General features: G+C 34.5%; 1 protein-coding gene across 2 annotated transcripts in view; it reads right to left on the reverse strand.

The window, feature by feature from the left end:
* The window catches only part of GPCPD1 (glycerophosphocholine phosphodiesterase 1), a 63,255-nt gene that overhangs the window by 24,699 nt on the left and 15,586 nt on the right, over positions 1–22,970 (reverse strand). The window contains exons 5-12 of one of the 2 annotated variants that reach the window (XM_060031198.2): positions 18,784–18,859; positions 16,867–16,908; positions 14,749–14,872; positions 10,963–11,194; positions 8,656–8,818; positions 8,219–8,351; positions 7,398–7,452; positions 2,978–3,070 (exon numbers count right to left, since the gene is read on the reverse strand). In XM_060031198.2, coding sequence (XP_059887181.1) covers positions 2,978–3,070; positions 7,398–7,452; positions 8,219–8,351; positions 8,656–8,818; positions 10,963–11,194; positions 14,749–14,872; positions 16,867–16,908; positions 18,784–18,859 — 918 coding nt within the window. The remainder of the gene's footprint in view (positions 1–2,977; positions 3,071–7,397; positions 7,453–8,218; positions 8,352–8,655; positions 8,819–10,962; positions 11,195–14,748; positions 14,873–16,866; positions 16,909–18,783; positions 18,860–22,970) is intronic. The other variant, XM_060031199.1, reaches the window with a different exon arrangement.

Here is a 22,970-nt window from a genome sequence, read left to right on the forward strand (position 1 = left end):
GCTTTCATTCTGCAATTAACTGAACCAGGTTCAACTTAAGAGCAGGACGAATTCTGGTGAAAACTGGGGATCAGTTATACTCTTCAATTAGCCCTCATGGATTTTTAGAAATTACAGCTAGAGTCATTAATCTCAATCTTGGTTAGTGAGTTCCTTCACCACTCCATTCCTTCTCATTTCGCTTTGCATTAACATTTCCCCACAGCAAAAAAAACCTGCCCCAATTCTATTAAGTAATTCTACTTCTGTCATCTAAATAGGTGCACCTCGGAAATTCCCGGGAGGTCCAGTGGTTAGGACTCAGTGCTCTCCACTGCCAAAGGCCCAGGCTGAATCCCTGGTCAGGGAACTAAGATCCCACAAGCCACGCAGCGTGGCCCCCCAAAAATAAATAAATTTAAACAAATAAATAAATAAATTTAAACAAACAAATAGGTGCATCACCTTCCTTCCTTCTCCTAATACCCTTTCACAGAAAGGGAAGGGTCCTTTTCTATAAATGATAATAATCCAAACTGATACGACTGTTTAGAATCCACTAGCAGGCAGAGCTAGGTGCCTTGTCATAGGTGCCTTGCAGACTACACCAATGCAGTGTCTGATACATGTTAGCAAATCAAACTTTATTTATCTTGAAGTATACTTAAGTTACAATATTGTGTTACTTTCAGGTGTACAGAAAAGTGATTGTTATACTTTTATATATGTGTGTATACATATATAAGTAATTATGTATCTATTCTTTTTCAGATTCTTTTCCATTACAGGTTATAAGATATTGAATATTGTTCCCTATGCTGTACAATAGGACCTTGTTTATCTATTTTATATATAGTAGTTTGTATCTGCTAATTCCAAACTCTTGATTTATACCTCAGCCACCCCTTTTCCCCTTTGGTAACCATAACTTTGTTTTCTAAGTCTGTTTTTGTTTTGTAAATAAGTTCATTTGTGTCATATTTTAGATTATACATGTAAGTGATATCATATGGTATTTGTCTTTATTTTTCTAACTTACTTCAATTAGTATGATAATCTCTAGGTCCATTCATGTCACTATAAATGGCATTATTTTATTCTTTTTATGGCTGAGTAGTATTCCATTGTATGTGTGCATATCTTTACACATTCATCTGTATCCATTCATCTGTCCATGGACATTTAGCCATGTCTTGGCTATTGTGAAGAGTGCTGCAATGAACACTGGGGTGCATGTATTTTTTCGAACTATAGTTTTCTCCAGACATCCCAGGATTGGGATTGCAGGATCATATAGTAACTTAATTTTTTAGTTTTTTGAGGAACCTCCATACTGGCTGCACCAATTTACTTCCCACCAACAGTGTAGGAAGGTTCCCTTTTCTCCATACCCTCTCCAGCATTTATTATTTTTAGACTTTTTGATGATGGCCATTCTGATTGGTGTGAGGTGATAACCTCATTGCAGTTTTGATTTGCGTTTCTCTAACAATTAGAGATACTGAGCATCTTTTCATGTGCCTGTTGGCCATCTGTATGTCTTCTTTGGAGAAATGTCTATTTAGTTCTGCCCACTTTTTGATCGGGATTTTTTTTTTTTGATATTAAGCTGTATGGGCTCTTTGTATATTTTGGAAATTAATCCCTTGTCAGTAGCATCATTTGCAAATATTTTCTCCTAGTCAGTAGGTTGTCTTTTTGTTTTGTTTATGGTTTCCTTTGCTGTGCAAGAGCTTTAAAGTTTAATTAGGTCCCGTTTGTTTATTTTTGTTTTTATTTCCATTAGTCTAGGATACAGATCCAAAAAAATATTGCTGCAATTTATGTCAAACATTCTGCCTATGTTTTCCTCTAAGAGTTTTATAGTATCTGGTCTTACATTTAGGTCTTTAATCCAATTTCAGTTTATTCTTATATATGGTGTTAGAGAATGTTCTAATTCATTCTTCCACACGCAGCTGTCAAGTTTTCCCAGCCTTAACTTTAGATCAACACAACGGAAAATGATACCCAACACAGTTTTAAAGAAAATGCCAAAGAAAAGGGTTTTTAAAGGACCCTCCTAGTTTAAGTCCCTGAGAAATCACTTGGTTAACTTGTATACTGAAGTCCAGATGCTATATAATTATTACAATTATTTCCGTACAACAGTAATTATAATTTTAAAGAAATTATATGCTTTTTAAATCTCCTTCTGGACTTTCTCCTCTATCATGCCCTCTTTTCCATTCTCACTGTCTCTACTCCAGTTCTGGCTTGTCTTAAGGTTTGGCCCACATTTCCACTCCCCTTGTCTCTAGTCTCTGTCCTCTTAAGTTGTCCTTACATCAGGTATCAAAATATTCATCTGAAAGTTTACTTCTAAAACATTTCCCTACTTGGTTCAAAAGTCTTTCAAAAGAAGTCCCTAGCTCCTAAGTCTAAACCCCTGAGGCTCTCCACTATCTGGCTCCGAAGCACTTCTCCAATTTTATTTTTCACTGTGGCTCTTACCACTAGTTAAATCATATAAGCTTATTAACTTGAGAAAAAGCTTGAAGCAAAAAGAGAAAGGAGCCTGAAAACAAACACTCTGATAGCTTCCTTTCCTGCCTCAACAGAGGGACAGTGGCAGAATGATACAGAAACCACGTGTAATATCCTTTTTGTTAAATAGCATTAAAAAAAGAAAATTCAGCCATACAGAGAAAATACTCTAGAAAATTAATTCCTGACTCCTCCCTCTCTCTTGATGTTGTAGGAAGGAGCTTGAGAGAGGAAAGAACTGGCAGTAATTCCCTAAGAAAATGAACTAACCAACTCTATTAAATAAATAATTAAATATATAGTCATCATCAGTATCTGCAGGGGATTGGTTCCAGGACTCTTCACAGATACCAAAATCTACAGATGCTCATGTCCCTTATATAAAATGGCATAGTATGTGTATACAAAACTTCCTAGTTTTAAAACCTACTGTGTAACTGTAAGAGTTTAAAATAAAGGAATTTCTACATACCTTTTTCATAGTCAAACAACAGGTCAGATCATGATACACTACAGGCACAAAATCTTTTGAAAGATGTACATCAAATTCTACAAAGGCTGCACCCTGACAGAAATAGAAGAAACAAGTATTTGAAAAATATTATCTGGCCCACGATACATCTGAAACTATAAGAACATGAGAAATTTATTGTTCACCATAAAATTACAGACTTGTACACACAAAACTTCTTCATGAATCATTTAATGCTATACTTCAAGCTTTTCTAAAAGGTAATTTCTTCTTTTAAAACAATTATAATTTCTTTTTTGCAATAGCACACCAATTTTTTCCTGGCAAAAAAATGGGTTCTGATCCTACTCGAACACACCCTGGGGCCCTTCTGTGGCAGTGGACAGCCTCCACCAGTGTCACCTCTGCTATTGCTATTAGCAGAAATGGCGCCTGGAGCATGGCTACCTCGCACCTCATTGCCCCTACACACCTCAGATGGACAGGGGAACCTCAACGGTGAGGTGGGAACAAGAATAAGCTTCAGTCTCTTAGCTCTGCTCCTTGGTGCACTTGAGCAGTACACTTTACAACCTTTCTTAATAAAACCTCAATAATCAGATTAAAGAGGAAACTGTAACTTCTGCTGAAAAGAAAGAGAAAGCAGAAATGGGCAACAAGAATGATGCATATGCCAAATTTCCTAATAGAAGCCTAAACAGAAGAAAGGTGGACACAAATTAGACTTAAGTCAGATCCATCATGACATATGAATTAATCCAAATAAAGGCTGAGAACATAAAGTGACATACAAATTTGTGCATTCACTAAAAGAAAGCCAGCTGGGATCAAAGAATACAAGGTTTGAGGATTCTGTAATGTGTCTATGGTCCAGACAAGTGCTGTATAAGAATGGATGGACACGTTTCCATCCCTTACCCTAGCTTTAGGTCAAGGAAGATGCTCAACTTTTCAGTACGTATGGATCAGAGACTAGAACAAAAGGAGCCTACTTCCTCAATGACTTCTGAAGCAGGAAATAAGCTTAGCTCCTTCTATTGTCAACAAGACAATGACACAAATCATTTTTACCAAAGAGAACAAACCCTATGTCCCCTAAATAGTTACAATGATTAAAAGAAATTATAGCTTTCCAGTTTAAAAGTTTAATTTTACATGATCACCATCCTTTAGAAAGATAAATTTACTAAGAGGTAAAACTTGATCTCAAAATTCATGTGTAAGGGACTTCCCTGGCAATCCAGTAGTTAAGACTCCACGCTTCCATTGCAGGGGTGCAGGTTCGATCCCTGGTCAGGGAACTAATCCCGCATGCCGTGCAGTGCAGCCAAAAATTTTAAAAAAAAGAAAAAAATCATGTGTGAGCAAGCTTTAAGAAATAAGCCAATAATAACCAAAATCTCTTCAAAGATGTCTTTAACATTAAAATCAAACCAGATTTTCATAACTAACATAAGATCCATAAAAGTACAAAGGGTTTCGACAGAAGAAAAGGGCTTAATGAAATCCTCTCTCAAAAAGCAGAGACCCTAGGGCTTCCCTGGTGGTGCAGTGGTTGAGAGTCCGCCTGCCGATGCAGGGGACACGGGTTCGTGCCCCGGTCTGGGAAGATCCCACATGCCACGGAGCGGCTAGGCCCGTGAGCCATGGCCGCTGGGCCTGCACGTCCGGAGCCTGTGCTCCACAACGGGAGAGGCCACAACAGTGAGAGGTCCACATACCGCAAACAAAACAAAAAAGCACAGACCCTAAAAATTCTTTATCAGGGATCTTCATGTGTTGACAGCTAATAAAACCACGCTTAGATTACTTAGCTACAGTGAACTAAAACTCGTTCCAAATAATGACCTACAGCACAACATACTCACAGATTTAATATCCTTTCAATACAAAAACAGAACTATCCACTATTAACATTTTTAAATATCAACATAATTATGATAATCAATCTAATATGTCATGAAATATAAAAAGCATCATTATTTTATATACCACTAAGAGGGAGAAAAAACAATGCCAATCAAACCATGACAAGCTAAAACAGCTGTAAAACTATCCCAATTTTAGAGATATTAAAATATGAAAAAAGTATGTCTTAGAATAGATGTTTGCTCATATAAGTGATAAAGTTAAACATATGACAAATCAAATTTATTTGGTGAACTATTTTAAAAAAGGCTAAGTTTAAGGCATGTGGAGGACACTGGGAAAAAAAAACAAAATAAAATGAGATGTTCCTCCATTTTTCCCTTAGTTTAACTTGAGAACATGAGGCTTAACTTGAGGTACAGTGGAATGTGGGGGGAAATAATGCAGGTTCTTGATTAAAAATGTCAAGTTTCAGGTGCTGAAAAAACTAAAAGCTGAAAAAAGAAAAAAGGACTATCTCTGAATAATTACATAAAAGGAGTTAAGAAATTCAACATAATCAAGTTGGTATACAGGATGCAAACTGACAGACTTCAAAAAGTGTTACATAAAATCACTATCAGGGCTTTCCTGGTGGTGCAGTGGTTGAGGGTCCGCCTGCCGATGCAGGGGACACGCGTTTGTGCCCCAGTCCAGGAAGATCTCACATGCCGCGGAGCGGCTGGGCCCATGAGCCATGGCCGCTGAGCCTGCGTGTCCGGAGCCTGTGCTCCGCAACGGGAAAGGCCGCAACAGTGAGAGGCCCGCATACCACAAAAAAAAAAAAAATCACTATCAAATCCTTCTGTAAACATTATTTCCAAAGTGAGTATCTAAATAAGCATAGTAATTCAATTGATGAAATGCAGTGCTTAATGCGGAATGTTTTTCATGCCTCAAACACTTAAAATGTTATCTCAAAAAAAAAGGATGCTTAAAAAACAAACAAATGGGACAGAATTAAACTTAAAAGCTTTTGCACAGCAAAGCAAACCATCAATGAAACGAAAAGACAACCTACTGAATGGGAGAAAATATTTGCACATGATTATGACTCATAAGGAGTTAATATCCAACATATATAAAAAGCTTATGCAACTCAACATCAAAAAAACAAACCACCCAAGTAAAAAACTGGCAGAAGAAATGAACTGACATTTTTCCAAAGAGGAAATGCAGATGGCCAACAGGCACATGAAAAGATGCTCAGGGACTTCCCTGGTGACGCAGTGGATAAGACTCCGTGCTCCCAATGATGGGGGCCCAGGTTCGATCCCTGGTCAGAGAACTAGATCCCATATGCATGCCACAACTAAGAGTTCGCATGCCACAACTAAGGAGCCTGCCTACTGCAACTAAGACCTGGTGCAACCAAATAAATACATAAATATTTTTTTTAAAAAAAGATGCTCAGCATCACTAATCATTAGGGAAATGCAAATCAAAACTACAATGAGTTATCACCTCACAACTGTCAGAATGGCTATCATCAAAAAGAACACAAATACAAATGTTGGAAAGGATGTAAAGAAAAGGGAGCCCTCCTACACTGTTGATGGGAATGTAAACTGGTGTAGCCACTGTGGCAAACAGTATGGAGGTTTTTCAAAAAATTAAAAACAGAACTACTATATGATCCAGCAATTCCACTCCAGAGTATACAAAGAAAACAAAAACACTAATTCGAAAAGGCATATGCACTCCAATGTTCACAGCACATTAGTTACAACTGCCAAGATATGGGAGCAACCTAAGTGAATGGATAAAGAAGGGGTGTGTGTGTGTGTGTGTGTGTGTGTGTGTACATATACACACACACACACACACACACACAATGGAATACTGCTCAACCACAGAAAAAGGGTGACATTTTGCCATTTGTAATAACATGGATGGACTTGGAGGGTATTATGCTAAGTGAAATAAGTCAGAGAAAGACAAATACTGTATGACATCACTTAGGTGGAATCTAAAGAACATAACAACGAGTGAATATAACAAAAAAGAAACAGACTCACAGATATAGAGAACAAATTAGTGGTTACCAGTGGGGAGAGGGAAGGTGGAAGGAGGGGCAATAAAGGGGTAGGGGGTTAAGTGGTACAAACAATGAGGTTTAAAATAAGCTACAAGGATATATTGTACAACATGGGGAATACAGCAAATATTTTATAATAACTATAAATGGAGAATAATCTTTAAAAATTGTGAATTACTATATTGTATAGCTGTAATTTATATAATATACATCAACTATACTTCAAATTAATTAATTAATTTTTTTAAGAGGATGCTTAGGATTCCATTAACTTCAATCTTCACCATGCATCTAAATAAAAATGCCTAGAAATACTTTACCTTCACTTAGAAATATATTCAGAAAAAGCATAAATATTCTCCCTTTTAACCTATTAATACAGACTGAAGGAAGCTCTCCAGGCCTACATTTCTCTACTTTTCTACCTTTGGACCATCAGTCCAAAGTTGTTTAAAGAAAGAGAGATTCACTTACATGACTAGCAGCATTTCTTAAAGAAGCAATAGTATTTTCCTGAACTTTAGCAAGCCTGCAAGAAAAGAAATATATAGAAATATAGTTATCATTACTATAGAAAAAAAAAATTTAGTAAAGAAGTCAACTACATTTTAAACAATGGACATAGTACTTATTCTCTATTTTGAGGCTACCTTTGCCATCCCCAAAATAAGACTGTGACCATGACTTAGTTGGTGTGTGCATTCATTCCATAAATCAAGCTCTAACAATTTTAGGTATTTACAACCTGAATACAGATATATCCTATACCACCCCATACCTCCCCAAGTGAGATGACCAGTTAAGGAAAACAATCCTTTGCAATGGGCATGAAGTAGTGGAGAAACTTGCTCCCTGCATTGAAGCCTCAGGTGACTTGATACTGGCAGACCAGGGAAGGGTGGAAAAAGGCAGACACACCAACAGGGTGAAAGAACGGAAACTGTACTGAGAACTGGTGAGGAAACTAAGACCCTGAGAGAACAACATGCTGAAAGTCAGGACCACAACACAGACACACTGATATCATCAGGCTGACTGCATCAAGCTCTCCCCTCCTGGCTTTCTAGTTTTAATGTCTCTCTCATCAATTCAGCAGAATACTAAAAAGACTGACCAGAATCTTACAAGAGAGTTAGTCTCTAATTAATTTGAACTGGAAACCCCAATTACCAAATTACATTTAAATCCCAGGGTAATAATTAAAAGGATCGTTTGACCTTTTAGTTGGTCAAACCTATTTAACCTTATCAAGCATGAGCTACCAAATGCTAGTACTACTCAAATATTCAACCTACTGAGCAGTTGTTGTAGAATTTCCTGCACCTCGATGTCCAACATCCAATGGTATTCTTGGCTTCCAATACTTGGAAAATGAAGATTTCATGTCACAATTGTATCCTGGTAACGGCTTAATAATTATATAGTCAACTTTCATATGAAAAAAGGGGGAAGGGAAATAAAGACAATTAAAAAGGCTATGATGAGCTCAATTACACTTAAAAACCACTCAAAACAGCTTTATCAATCGATCAAATAGAAAGAAATCAAGTCAAAACGCATTCAAATTAAAGCTTCCAGAAAATTAGATATGTCTTTATTGTTACTGTATTTGTTAATATTCTAAAACAATTTATTAATTCTTTACCATTCTCAAAAGCTCAATTTGAAACTAATTGAAATCCTAACTTAATCTGCTTATTTGTAAAGGGTCACCCTGCTTCTCCAGGCTTACCTCTCACTTTGCCTATTGTTTTTCTGGAATTTCTGCTCATGATGGGAAGAGTAAGGATTCCAGCACTCTTCCCACTCTCTGCAATGGTGGATGATAAGAGGCACGCTGTACCCACATGTCCAGGAAGAGTGTCGCCCTGAACTATGTGTTCACTGAGATCTTCCTGAAAAATGAGGTTAAGAATAACCCAAATTCTTATACTTCAATATTTTCCATTTAAAGATCAAAAGACATCCTTTAAAATCAACTCAGAATCTATGGAGGAAGATCAGTATGAAACACAACCAAATTTATATTCAGGTACTTTAGATAGCTTTGTTGTAATGAGTAACACATTTTCTTTTAGTATATAAAGATATTTAGTATATAGTATATTTAAGATTTTATGTGTTACTTTATTGATCAAAACTGTTGATTTGCACTTCTGATACTCTAACATGTATTAGGCGAATATAAAGCTCAGACTGAAAGTTTCTAAGTACTTTTACATTCCAAGACTAAGATATACCTGTAGTGACTTTTAATGTATATTTTATTCTTTAAAAATGCATCTACACAGATGACACAGAGGGATAGGACACCAAATACTCAACTTTGAGATTATACAGCATATTTCATCCACCTAGTCTATGAATAAATTTGTATTTCCAAAACTGCTAACCAAATGAAAGGGAAGTTAGGCTGCTCGAGAGATTATTAAGAGGTAGGTACTAAAAGAACAAGGAAATGTTCAACCAAAACCTCATATTTTTATTCTAAAAATTAATAAGATCTCCCAGATCTTATTAATTAGGCAAGATCTAATTATAAGGTTATAACTTTATTATAAGTGTTACTTACTGGATTCTAATCCATCCCGAATTTTGCTTTTTTAAGAAACAGTGGCTAGGTGCTACTGTTGGGCAAGGAATATTCCCTACTCTCAAAAAGCTAAACTCTAATCTAGTGGAAATGAGAGTGGAAACACCAAAGAGCCAGGACCTTAGGGGAGGACCCAGTGTTATTCGTGAGGAGCAGCTGAACAGCCCATAAGCAGAGAGCTCTAGTGTAAAGTGGCACAAGCAGCTCTGGAAAGTTGGCAGCACAGACTCTGAATAACCTGGCACAATTTTCATAGCAACTATTTTTTCTTACATATTTATACTATCAAGTAAAGTTGCAAAAATGGGTCCACTGTTACAATGAATTCTTATAAAATGCTTCAATAAACCACAGACTTCAGTCATAAAGGACTCAATCATGCTAGTTACATCAGTTTGCCACCAAAAGTTACACAGCCTGCACTTCTCTCTATCCTTGGAAGCTCCTCTGGATACAATTCATTTATATTTAGAATAGACACAGACATCAAGACATCTGGTCTTGATTTAAAACATCAATTCTGAATTCTGCAGCCTGTGGAATGAAACCCCATTCACAGAAAGATAGACAAAATGAAAAGGCAGAGGACTATGTACCAGATGAAGGAACAAGATAAAACCCCAGAAAAACAACTAAATGAAGTGGAGAAAGGCAACCTTCCAGAAAAAGAATTCAAAATAATGATAGTGAAGATGATCCAGGACCTCGGAAAAAGAATGGAGGCAAAGATCGAGAGGATGCAAGAAATGTTTAATAAAGACCTAGAAGAATTAAAGAGCAAACACCTAGAAGATTAAAGAACAAACAAACAGAGATGAACAATACAATAACTGAAATGAAAAATACACTAGAAGGAATCAATAGCAGAATAACTGAGGCAGAAGAACGGATAAGTGACCTGGAAGACAGAATGGTGGAATTCACTGCCACAGAATAAAATAAAGAAAAAAGAATGAAAAGAAATGAAGACAGCCCAGGAGTCCTCTGGGACAACATTAAATGCACCACCATTCACATTATAGGGGTCCCAGAAAGGTAAGAGAAAGAAAGGACCCGAGAAAATATCTGAAGAGATTACAGTGTAAAACTTCCCTAACATGGGAGAGTAAATAGCCATCCAAGTCCAGGAAGCACAGAGAGTCCCAGGCAGGATAAACCCAAGGAGAAACATGCCGAGACACATAGTAATCAAATTGACAAAAATTAAAGACAAAGAAAAATTATTGAAAACATCAATTCTGAAGTTCTCAATTATAATTTTAATAGTACCTGAATCTGTCAACTCTTGCGTTTTTAAAATCTGCTAACATGTATAGAGGAGTAACATCTAAAAAGTTGTATGAATCATGCATTTATACAAATTAACCTATGATAAAAATCAAAGCATATGTAAAAATAAGCTCTTGTCTGCGTTGTCTCTCACCCCTCTCAGTGAAATATACTCACCTCAAAAAAATCAAATATTAGTTCCAGGTTATCTGGTTCCATTGTCTGTATACTATACTCTGTCCAACGATCAGGCTGTAAGCCATACCCACACTCCGGCTGTGAATGCCTGCACTTGAACTCATTGTCGCTTATTAAGGATATCTCCAGACTATTGGACATTTTGTGAAGAACAGTGGGAGATACCCTATCATCGTCATCTTCCTCCAGACCCTCTAGTGTCAACTTTACCCTACATAAAAGGAAAAAATAATGAAATGCAAAAAGTGAAAAAGAAGGAAAATCCATATAAATGTTACCAAAACATTAAATTTAAAAATGCTCCTTGTATATGCTAAACCCTCAAATAAAAATATTACGCAGACTACACATACTACAGGTTAAGGCATTAGTTATACTTTATAAAATAGTGATTTTTTTATCTCCACACATTTCTGCAAAGTATTAAAATGAGATAAATGCTCATTATGCCTAAGGCTGTTTTCATTAATTCTTTAGGTTTTTAAAAATGAATCTAAAAGGGCATTTACTATTATCCATTTATAATTGGCTATCTCAATTTCTTATGAGAAGTTTCACAAATATATATATAAAACAAGTACAAATTTGAACCATATTCTGTTAGTGTGCATTAAAAGACTGTTAGAGTTCATAGTTGTAAATTTTTAAATTTCCTCTTTCTTCTCACCACAGTGAGTCCACGTACTTTGTGAACAGTACATCATTAAAGAAAACTATTGTATTAAATATATATATTTGCATGTATTCATGGTTTTTATGTATGTATATTTATATGTATGTACCTTTTTAATGAAACAAATGAATAAAAAAATAAACCAAGAGTCTAAAACTCTTCCAGACTCCACAGCAATGAAAACAAAATACAAGTTACCCAAGCTATTGGGTCACAAAGACTAGTTTACTCCCAATGAGAAGCGATTAGTTGCACACAGCACTTGTAATGCCAAACAGTCAACTCAATTCTAGAATATTTCTTGCACCAACTGGAATGTACATAGATTAAACAACTTTAATACCAGTGATGTAGAAGCAACGTTATTGTACAGAATACAGCTGCGCTAGGAAAACTTTTCATTCTAGATTTAAATGAGATCCACTTAATAATACAAGTAACAGAACTGTATTAGTGAGGCCTGCTCTCTCCAAATGACGCTGCTGCCTTCAACCACCGTGCAGACCTGCCTCATAGGCACACACTCTGAAACCTTCCAGAGGGGATATGAACACAGGTTATTCAATTAGTAATAAGGTTCCGTAATCATACTGTAAAACCAAAAGCAGCACCACTTTAATAATCCAAACAAAAATGATCATCTCTTCTCTCCAAACTTTTAGGAACAGTTCTGAACAACTGATTTTGTTGGTCAGCCTGAAGGAACAAACATTCTCTACCAGGACATATGAAAAGCGACCACAAGTGGATAGTAATGAACAAGCAAGGAAGAAATGGAAGATTAAAAATGGCTATTCCAGGGACTTCCCTGGTGGTCCAGTGGTTAAGATTCCACGCTCCCAAAACAGTGGGCAGGGGTTCGATCCCTGGTCAGGCAACTAGAATCCCACGTGCCATAGCCCCCCCCCCCAAAAAAGGCTAACCTACAAATAGCAATGTGCATCTATGCCCCCCCAAAAAAATCAAGTTTAAAGGGATCTATGAAAGAATTTAGTTCTAAATGAACTAAACATTAAAGGTTTTACTCAAATAGCTATATAAATGTTATAGTCTATCATAAGTAACATTGCTTTCCAAGTTCTGGTGGAATCAAGCGAAAGAGAAACTTGTGTTGTTGAAAATGTGGTGGTAATGAGATAAAACATCATGTCTAGTGTTTTATTTAAAATTTAAATGCTGTTGCTAAGTTTTTAAAAGTCCTGATAAACCTGCAGATAAATTTATTTTCTAGCCACTGAAGGCTTAACCTATTGATAATATGAATTTTGGGGGAAAAAGATGGTCAAAACAACATTGGTTTCTAGCTATGCACAATTATTTCAGTAGGAATCAGTCACTTAATTTGTAGAGCCCAACTAAGTATGGTTATAAAAATCTTCCAGTTTAAGCTTAAGCAATACAATAATATAATCAATCACTATATAAACAAGAACAGTACAGGACTCAGGATGCATGTACAATGCAATCAGAACCCCATTAATTATCTATTAATTTTTTTTTTTTTTTTTTGGCCACACCGCAGCATGCAGGATCTTAGTTTCCCAACCAAGGATCGAACCTGTTCTCCCTGCAGTGGAAGCACAGAGTCCTAACCACTGGACTGCCAGGGAATTCCCTCTATTAATTTCTTATAATCAAAGAAAAAATAAATCCTAATAAGCCCAACCAACCAAGGCTTTATCTTCTACTGCTACCTTTATTTCAAAGTCTTATGCTAATAAAACACTTTACAGCGGTTAACACAATTTATTTGCTTCTTTTAACATGTAAATAAAATATTCAGTTATTTATGACTAACTGGTTAGAGAATCTCTGTGATCAAATGGATCTTGCAGATCAGCCACGTGGTCCAATTACCTAGGTTTTTCAGAAGCAAAGCAGAGGCCTAGAAAAGCTAATGAACAGAGGCAAGGTACACCCAACACTCTTTACTCACAGAATAGCCAATGGAAAGGGCTGTGAAGTGTTACCCACCCTTTCCCTTATGTATTTTATTACTGGTATAGGTAAGTACTATAATATTTTCAGCAGTTATTGTAAAACATTTATGGATTTACAAACTGCAACATCATTATCAATTTTATTCTGAAGATAATAAGTATTACTATTAATTACTTCAGTTACTGAAAATGGCCCTTTCAACCCAGCCCTGACATTTTGTCAGAAAAAGCTGCATAACGTATCAAGACTTAGAACTCTCAGTCCCAAAGTTATAAAAATTCAAATGATAGGGCTGCCTCTGTCGTTGAGAAATCAGTTCACTCAAAGATATAACATGGTAGGGCTTCCCTGGTGGCACAGTGGTTGAGAGTCCGCCTGCCGATGCAGGGGACACGGGTTCATGCCCCGGTCCAGGAAGATCCCACATGCCGCGGAGCGGCTGGGCCCGTGAGCCATGGCTGCTGAGCCTGCGCGTCCTGAGCCTGTGCTCCACAACGGGAGAGGTCACAACAGTGAGAGGCCCGTGTACCACAAAAAAAAAAACACAAAAAAGCCCCACATATACATGGTGACATTACAGAAAAATTAAGTTACTTACTATTCTGTTATTTATACAAAGCTTGACACCTAAATCTTCTTAAATTAAGATTAAAATTAAACTAACCTGGAACTGCTATGGTAACTGTGACCTTCTTAACGGAAAATTTCTCGTTTTCAAGCCACCGGAAAATTTAGGACACTGAAGTATATTTCCAACAATCATTTTTCTCTGTTCATGCCATTCTCCCTTCATTTAGCTCAAAATCATTTCGTTATGTCAATTTTAAAACAAAATATTTATTGCTACACTAAGAAATTTTAAATGGTAGAAACTACAAAGATAGTAAGCCTAGAAATCACTTATCTAAGTAAAAACAAAATTTTCTTGTTTCCAATTTGGAGATTAAGACTAACATAAGTACATTTAACTGTAGCAATCTTCAGGCAGGGAAGCAGTTCACTCTCACAAGACACCGCATTTATTAGAAAATGTGACATTATCTGTGTTTATTTTCTTAGTTTATACACATAAAGGCTATAACCAGATGGATCAGAAATCTACACCATTAGTGAAAATAAATAGGCTAAGTAACAAATACACATGGTCATACCTAAATCTAGATTTTTTTAATTTTTTCTTGGTTATTGAGACAGGAGGTTTCTCAGAATAATGCAAACGTAATCTGATTTCAGTCTGACACGTCAGCCATCCAGAATCCAGAGTCTCAACACCATCTGGCAAAGTAAATATGAAGAACAGTAATTAATATACATATTTTTAAAGCCAATCCAATAAGTACAATATATATTGACAATTCTAGTTCACATTCCGTTTAATATACTCAGGTTATCTATCACTGGTATTTCTCTCCAAAGCAAATATATAAGTAGTCTTACTTGTCATTGAAAAAGAACTTTTATATCAAGTAGGAGGGAAAAGTTAAATGAACATTAACAACTAGCCAAACTTTAGCACTAAAGTAAATTAAAATACTCTTGTTGAATATATTATTGAAGTAATACAAATCTATCTCAGAAAGAATACATATTGCAAGATGGCTTCTCACCTAGCATTTGTTCCACTGGCAGTGGATCACTACTACACTTCCAAAGTTTCACATGAAATATTCAGCTGAAACTAGTTATTCCACTAGTGCTGGCAGCGTAGATATGAGGTGGTAATAACAAAACAAATGTATTCTCTGTTTACATATTCTGCCATAGATAAACTGCATGATTGTGATAACACTGTTAGCACTGTTTAACTTGAAGTTTCTTACTAACAAAGGTAATAACATTTTCATAAATACCAGGGAGCTGACAACTGTTTTGGACCTAAGTTCTTCATCAAGAGAACTTCAAAAAAAAAATCACGAAGCTTTTCTCCTTAGGTATGATTTCATAACTATCAAATTTCATACATGAAGAGAAACCACTACCATCTCTTAATTTTAAACTGTTTTCAGAAATGGACAGAGTTGGAGAAATGGCTTTCTATCCTGAAGGCCAACTAACGCTGAATTTAGGAAGATGATGACAACAGCAACAGATGACGAAAGAAATGCCATCCGTTTATAACCATGCATAGTAACTAACATATAATAGAAGGATATAATGTCATCATTACAGTTGAAGAAATGAGAAAACAACTTCTCCATTAAAAAAGCTCTCCAAAACATGTAGCATAAATTTTGTGTAGTCTCTAAAACACTAAATAAAACTATTCGAGTATGTTAGACTACCTTATGATGTGATATAAATAATCCCAAATAAAATCAAGAAAAATAAGTTAAATTCCTGCCCAAATACTGCAAAAGCATGTACATTTCTAAAGTGGATAAACATATGTACTTAGTAAAACCACAACCAAAACATTCAGGCCCTATTCCTTCCTGTACTCAACAGGAATGCAAACTGGTTATGAGCAATTATCTCTGGTTCACAGTCAATGCAAGCACACATTCTGTCCACCCCCTTTACACCTTTTGACTCCTACAGTATAGTATCTAAAATGAAAATGCAGTTTAGCATGATAATGCTGATACACTGTGAGAATTCCAGTCATTGAAGAAAAAACTTGAATCCTTAGGATAAAGTATTTACTGATGCAGAAAGTATATGAATGCATATTCCACTGTAAATTAATTGTTTAAATACTCAGCCATAATTACTAGAACATTCTGCTACTTAATCTTGATTTTACTATAAATGCACATACAAACACAAAATGCACAAACATAGCTTATGAGTAACATTTCACACTTTAAATGTTGAGAACAATTAACATCATTTTCAAACATAGTAGTGTTAAGTGATGATATAGTAACAGTTAAGTACAATACTTTTAAATTGATTATATTAATTCATATACCTAAAGTCAACAGCCAAATAAAAACTAAAAAATAAATAAAATTTTAAAGCATAAGAAGTATACTGGAGGGAATTCCCTGGCAGTCCAGCGGTTAGGACTCTGCTTCCACTGCAGGGGGTGTGGGTTCAATCCTCCTGGTTCGGGAACTAAGATCCCACAAGTCACGTGGCATGGCCCAAAATAATAATAATAATACTGGAAACTATTATTTAACAGAATGCATTTGTTTTTTGGATCTAGTCTTCTAGTCTCTATTTTCAATATCATACTGTCATATTTCCCTGTGCTGTTTCTAATGAAATGTAAGGTAACATCTCAACCATGTGAATAAAAATTTTCAAAACTCAGTCTCACTTACTGTGGATTCCAAATTGTCCATCGTCAATAATAATTTCACTTTCTAAAATTGAAGGAAAATAGAAAATCTAGTTAAAATTCATGATGTATATACAGAATGAACAATTGAGAAATTACCTACCTTAAGGATTTTTTAAAAAATTAATTTAGAATTTAAAAGCAGCCCAAAGTGAATAAGCATATTTATTGTAGCCCTCAATAAAGAAATCCCTTTTAAGGAGGCTATCAAACAATAATGGTTCTTATATTCATGGTGATTATTCACAATGTTGTAAGGAAGAGAAAGAAAACTCCTCAGAGAGGTGCTCTAGAGGCACTGGGACAAATGTTTATACCAACCAATGCATGAGACTGACAAGTTGCTGGACAACAATATCTCCTGGTTGATTTTTCAAACCAAAGGTCTTGGCACAATTAAAATGCTTATTCTTACGTAGTGCGTATTCTGAACTTACCTAAAATATAATGCTCCTCAAACCCCAACTATTCTCTATAGCCAACTAAAAGCTTTTTAAACAGCATAAACTTACCTGTATATATAGAGCTATGAGGAATTACCAAAAAGTAAGTGTTTGCACATTGCCTCCTAACAGAAATTTCAACTAAATGAGAAAAGCTGTTAAGCCCCACCCTCTGAGTAAAATACTAATTATCTTCCCTGCTATTTCCTTTCCCAGTTTACTTTAAACATAAACCTGAATTTGTTAAAATAAGTGTGACAGTTCCCAATAAAGATTCTCTGGTATATTTCACACAGTTCTTAAGTTCAGAAGTTTTATTTTCCAAAAGTATAAAATACATTTATTAAAAAGACCAGAAACAAAATCATCCTACTTTCTCAAAATAAGAAAATATATTTAACTGCAAGATGCTTCAAAATGCAATTTTTTAAATATTCAATTCCTAATAATTTCCAACCTCAGTATGGCACTCTTTTAATTCTAAAGTACACTACATAAAAATTCTAAATATACTATCAAAAATGTATTACAAAAATGTATATACAAAAAGAAAATCCAATAAAGAGGATGGAATGAGATAGCTGTTTAAACAAGATGTGTCCTTGCTATATACAGGGTAAAGCAGAATCTCTCACTACTTTCTAATCTAAGCTAGTAAATAACAAGCCATTTATTCTTTAAATTCTAATTTTCTCTGGAAACTAAAACAGAGTTTTCAGCACTAAGTCAATTTATAGATGAAACCAAGTAGGTAATTTAATGTATGTGAAAAGAACTTCAAATTTTAATCTCAGTATGGAAAAGGAAATTCAAAAATACTTGTATGAAGAGAAATGCCATTTTTAGGCACAAGAAAACTAAATAACGTTTAAACAAACAAACAAACAAAAATTATCTGAATAGCAACTTTAACATAGCCAGCAGGGTATTGGGGGAAAATGTCTGCTACAACCAAGAAATCTGAATTCATTCATACAAGTTTATTCAAGTATTTACTAGTTTAAAAAACACACACAAATAGAATAACTTATTCTATTACTATTCAAAGTTAAAAATGTAAGAATCATTGTTTTGGATTAATTCTTTCCTCAAATGTTCTAAGTTCTCTGAGCAAGTAATATCAAAGCCACGGATGGATGCTCAGTTAAAAAAAATGCTATTTTATAAACTTTTGTAACTACTCCAAATATAAATATATATTCCACCATAAACCCATCTAATTCAAGAAATTAAAAATAACTAGGCAAGCATTTCTAATAAAGTTTATGAAGAAAGGCAATTAAGAACTGTTTAGTTTTGAAAGTAAGACCCATGATATGCTCAGTGAAACTTGTAGTACTGACAATGCATTGACCTTAAACTTTAAAATAAATATTTATTAAATCCCACTAAGCCATTGTGCAGCATATTAGTAACTTTATGCATATGCCTCAAACAGATGCAGTTAATGCCCATACCTAAAGGGGTTATTGATCGTGGTTGTAGATGAGTCTCCCACTTGTGAACTATGACTTGACATGGACCACCGATAGTCTGCAATTTAAAAGTTAAACGTCTGCAATAATTTCTTGTATCTTATTTTCTACCCATGATGCCATTAGATGTTTGTGGCCTAAGTCTTATACTAATTATGAAACCAAGAGATTCATCTTGTTAATATCAATATTATATGCGAAAAATCAGGAATGTACCAGGTCAAAAAACATGATGAATGCTGGAAGAAAATGAGGGTGAGGCAGTAAACAAAAATAAGATGAACTGGCAAATAAAACCATTTAAAACCCATTCTTAAATCTGCCTACAATACTCAGTTTTAATCTTTAACTGATACTCTGTCGTAAGTTAAAGTTAACAGCAAATATACTTTATGTTTGGTATGTCGGACGTCAATGAAGTATTACTGGAAGACTGAAGTAACTCCTCAAGTGTTCGGAAAAAGCCTAAACTCTCTGATAGTAGAAATACTGAGAACAAATACTTCAAGATCAATTATCACAAGTTACTCAAGGAACTAGAGGGCATAATTAAGTCCTTCATTACATATATTTAACTAGTAAGTAGGTAACAGGAAGAATATTAGATTCTCGTATTTTAGTAACCAGTGTTTCTAAGGAGCACAGGAAGCCCTTTCCTTTAGGAAAGGACACATGCATGGGTAAATCTGAAGAACAAGTTTGATTAAAGGGGAATGAACATCCAGTTTTACTCTTACTGCCTTAAAGTTTATAAATTCATACAGTGTGAAAAATTTTAATACTGTCTTCTGGTATCAAATTCTCTTACTAAAAAAGAAAATAAAGCTTTATGTATTGTTGATAATGTCTACAGCAATTTAAACGCAAGAATGAACTACCACAAGAATTCTCTTGTGTGTTCCTAAAGTACTGAAGTATATGAAGTGTTTCCTAATTTTCCTTGAAGTATTTAAAACAAAACAAAAAACCCTACACTTGTCTAATTAAACTTATGTGCCAAAATACAATCCTTAAATACATATTTTAAAAGAAAATTTTCAAACTATATCCTTACAAGGTATTTTTTTTCTTCTTCTGAAGAAATTTAGTAAAATACAGAGAAGCAAAAAGAGACAAAAATCACCCATTATCACACTACTTAGGGATAATCACTATCAATATTTTCACTTATCTTTAAACCCTTGTCTAGGCACATATATACTCTTAAGTCTGGAACATATAAGCTTCTCTCTTTATTACATCTGTAGATGACATTAAATACTCTTCTATAACATTTTATAGGATTTCAATATTGATTTTATTTAATAACAAATGAGCCAAATGATAACAAATAAGTATGTAACAAATTAGGCAAGAGATAATTCTGTCATTTAAAATAACCAGAGGTTAAAATCTTTTTTTAAAACTTGCAAACTTTTGAAGATTGAAAACTAAAATTAGATATACATTCAATTCCTTAATCCTGGGATAATACAGGAACTCATTTTCTCTAGCTGAATACATCCTTGTTATAAGGGTTCACTTGTGAATTGATAATAAACTGTGTAGACATTTTTAAAAATGTAAATGTGAAAGTACTAATCTTAAAATATGGTGAATTACGCTAAAAAAACAAGAAACATCTGATCCTGCATCTGCTAGACGTTTTTTACTATAACTTTTTGCTGTCACTTTTTTGAATTTGTTTTCACACATCAAACTTTCTAACCCTCAAAAGATACAAATGTATATAATAAAAATAGGAATGTTTCTTAGCAATAATGGGCAACCAGAAATAACTAATCTATTCCCTTCTTCCACCCCTCCCATGTCCCCTGCACTCCCCTCAAAAAAAAAAAAAAAATCCTCTTTGCTACAAAAGTGGTGTAGATCCATATTCTTATAAAAGTTACTAATCAAATGTGACTTGAAAGGGTGCCATGAACATAATAGTAAATATCAGCAGGGATTAAAAGTGGGTAGAAGAAAGGAGAGACTTTGTTTTTGTTTTAAGTTTTTGTTTTAATTCAGGTATCAGGGGAATTTCACAAAAAGTGTTGATTACAGTATCTATACTTAATCATGTAAGAATAGTCCTGTGGATTAAACACTTGAGAGGGAACATATTTTAGCAGTAATTTTTAAAACTCCACTCCTGTTTACAAACCCAGTAACCATAGCATAAAGCTAACTAGGCTTGAACAGAATGGAGTCTTGAGGAGCAGTCCAAAGGGTCAATTCAACAGATGGCTTATAATTGTGTCTACTGGCGTTCACACTACAAATTCATGGTTGGTACATAAAATGTGATAATATTGACAAATGAACCAAGTTTTAAAACACACTGAATTTCCAAAATTGTTGTGACTACTTTATTAAACTTTAGTAGGTAATCTTAAATTTTAGCTTACCAATGTTCTTTAAAACAAAAAAAAAAACCTTAACACCTGAGCATTGGGAAATTAAAGATCTTAGCAATGATTCCAAAACATGCAATCCTTTTTAATATGCTAAATGCAGTAAGTCATTCTTCAAGATCTTAGGCAAAAAACAAGAGTTCCGTTCTGTAAGACTGCCACAATTTTAAGCACTTTGGAGACAAAAGTAACAATATCAGTCCAAGACAGTACTCCACTAACAGGACTGGTAGAGTTATTTCACATTTTAGCATGTATTAAATCAGAAGATTGCTGGAATGTTTCTCATACAAAAAACCTGTTTCTACAAAAAAGTAATAATGACTGCTTTCTTAAACAGTTATTGATTGACATCACTCAGCTATATCAAGCACTGAGAAAAAGAAACAAGATTATATAAGAGGTAGACTGGGGTTTTTGTTTTTAACAGACCACCAAGCAAAACTATCACTATCATGGAATATCACTGCTTTCAAATATCATAAAAACTGTTAAGCGTAAACTGTAAAAATTTCACTGTTTCCTTTCTACGATTTTGAAAAAAATGGGAAAAAAATGCCCATGTAAAAGGGGCTCTGAATTTTTAATCTATGTCAGAGGCCAGAACCAGTTAGTTAAAAATCACTATTTTTAACAAGACCAGGAAGAAAAACGGTCACTTAGGAGTGAGTAAAGCAAAGAAGGCTAGGCCGACATACATCTCTCAGATGGTTCAAATTCATAGTTAACAGCTGAGGGTATTTAGCATGCAGAAGAATTTTATTAAGAAACCACTGTACAAAATGACAACCTGGGCTATTACGAAAATAAACAATTGTCTGCCTACCAGATGACTGATTCTTTTGTTAAAGGATTTAAATAAAAATCAAGGGACGTTAAGAACAAGGTAAAAGAATTTGTAATGAATCTAATTATGAGTGAATGTTAACACCTGTAAAAATTAAAAGCAGATGTTACTGAAAAATAAGCTATTTCACTGAAATGAATGAAAAATTTCAAAGACAATATAATTAAAAAGTGGCTAACATCTCAGTATGAGACAACAATCCCTAATTCCAGCCACAAATAAAAAGGGGTGAACATGGATTAAAAAATGTTTAAATTACACATTAATTCAAAAATTATCTTTGGTGAAGATATGAAATTAATGGGTTATCTGCAGACTCACAGCAATGTTTCCATTCCAGGAATATCTACTACTTTTGTTTGCTATGTTTAAATAAGATAATATTTGTCACCTGTAAAAAATTATTTTAGAATTTAATATATTAACACCTTATTCTAATTCTACAAAGCATAAGAAGATACAGCTGTGAGAAATTAAAGAGAAAAAGGACTTCAAGAGTCTTTAACTTCTAAACTAAAAGGAATATGCCAGAAAGAGCAAATTACGGAAGAGAAATTATGAATGGCAAAATTTTATTCATAGAAAAATTTTAGCAATGGAAGGGATGTAAGAAATCTATAGTTCAAACCCTTCATTTTATAGATGAGTAAGCTGAATTCTGAAGGTCAAGTGACAAGATCACAAGATTTTTAGCTTAGGTTCTACAACTGCTTGGATAACCTAAAACTTTTGACCCAGTAAAATTAACCTTATTACCCATTTCAGTTTTTCAATGCTTTCATAATCATTTTGCTTTCCAATCATTCTTTATATTCATAAAATATATACTCCAATAATTTACATCATTTCACGATTTAAGATTCCTTGCACATTAGTTCTATCATTTGACAATGCACAATTGAGACAAAGTTTCTAATTCTATTAAA

This window comes from Delphinus delphis, chromosome 15 (genome assembly GCF_949987515.2).
Source record: "Delphinus delphis chromosome 15, mDelDel1.2, whole genome shotgun sequence".
NCBI classification, from domain to species: Eukaryota; Metazoa; Chordata; class Mammalia; order Artiodactyla; family Delphinidae; genus Delphinus; species Delphinus delphis.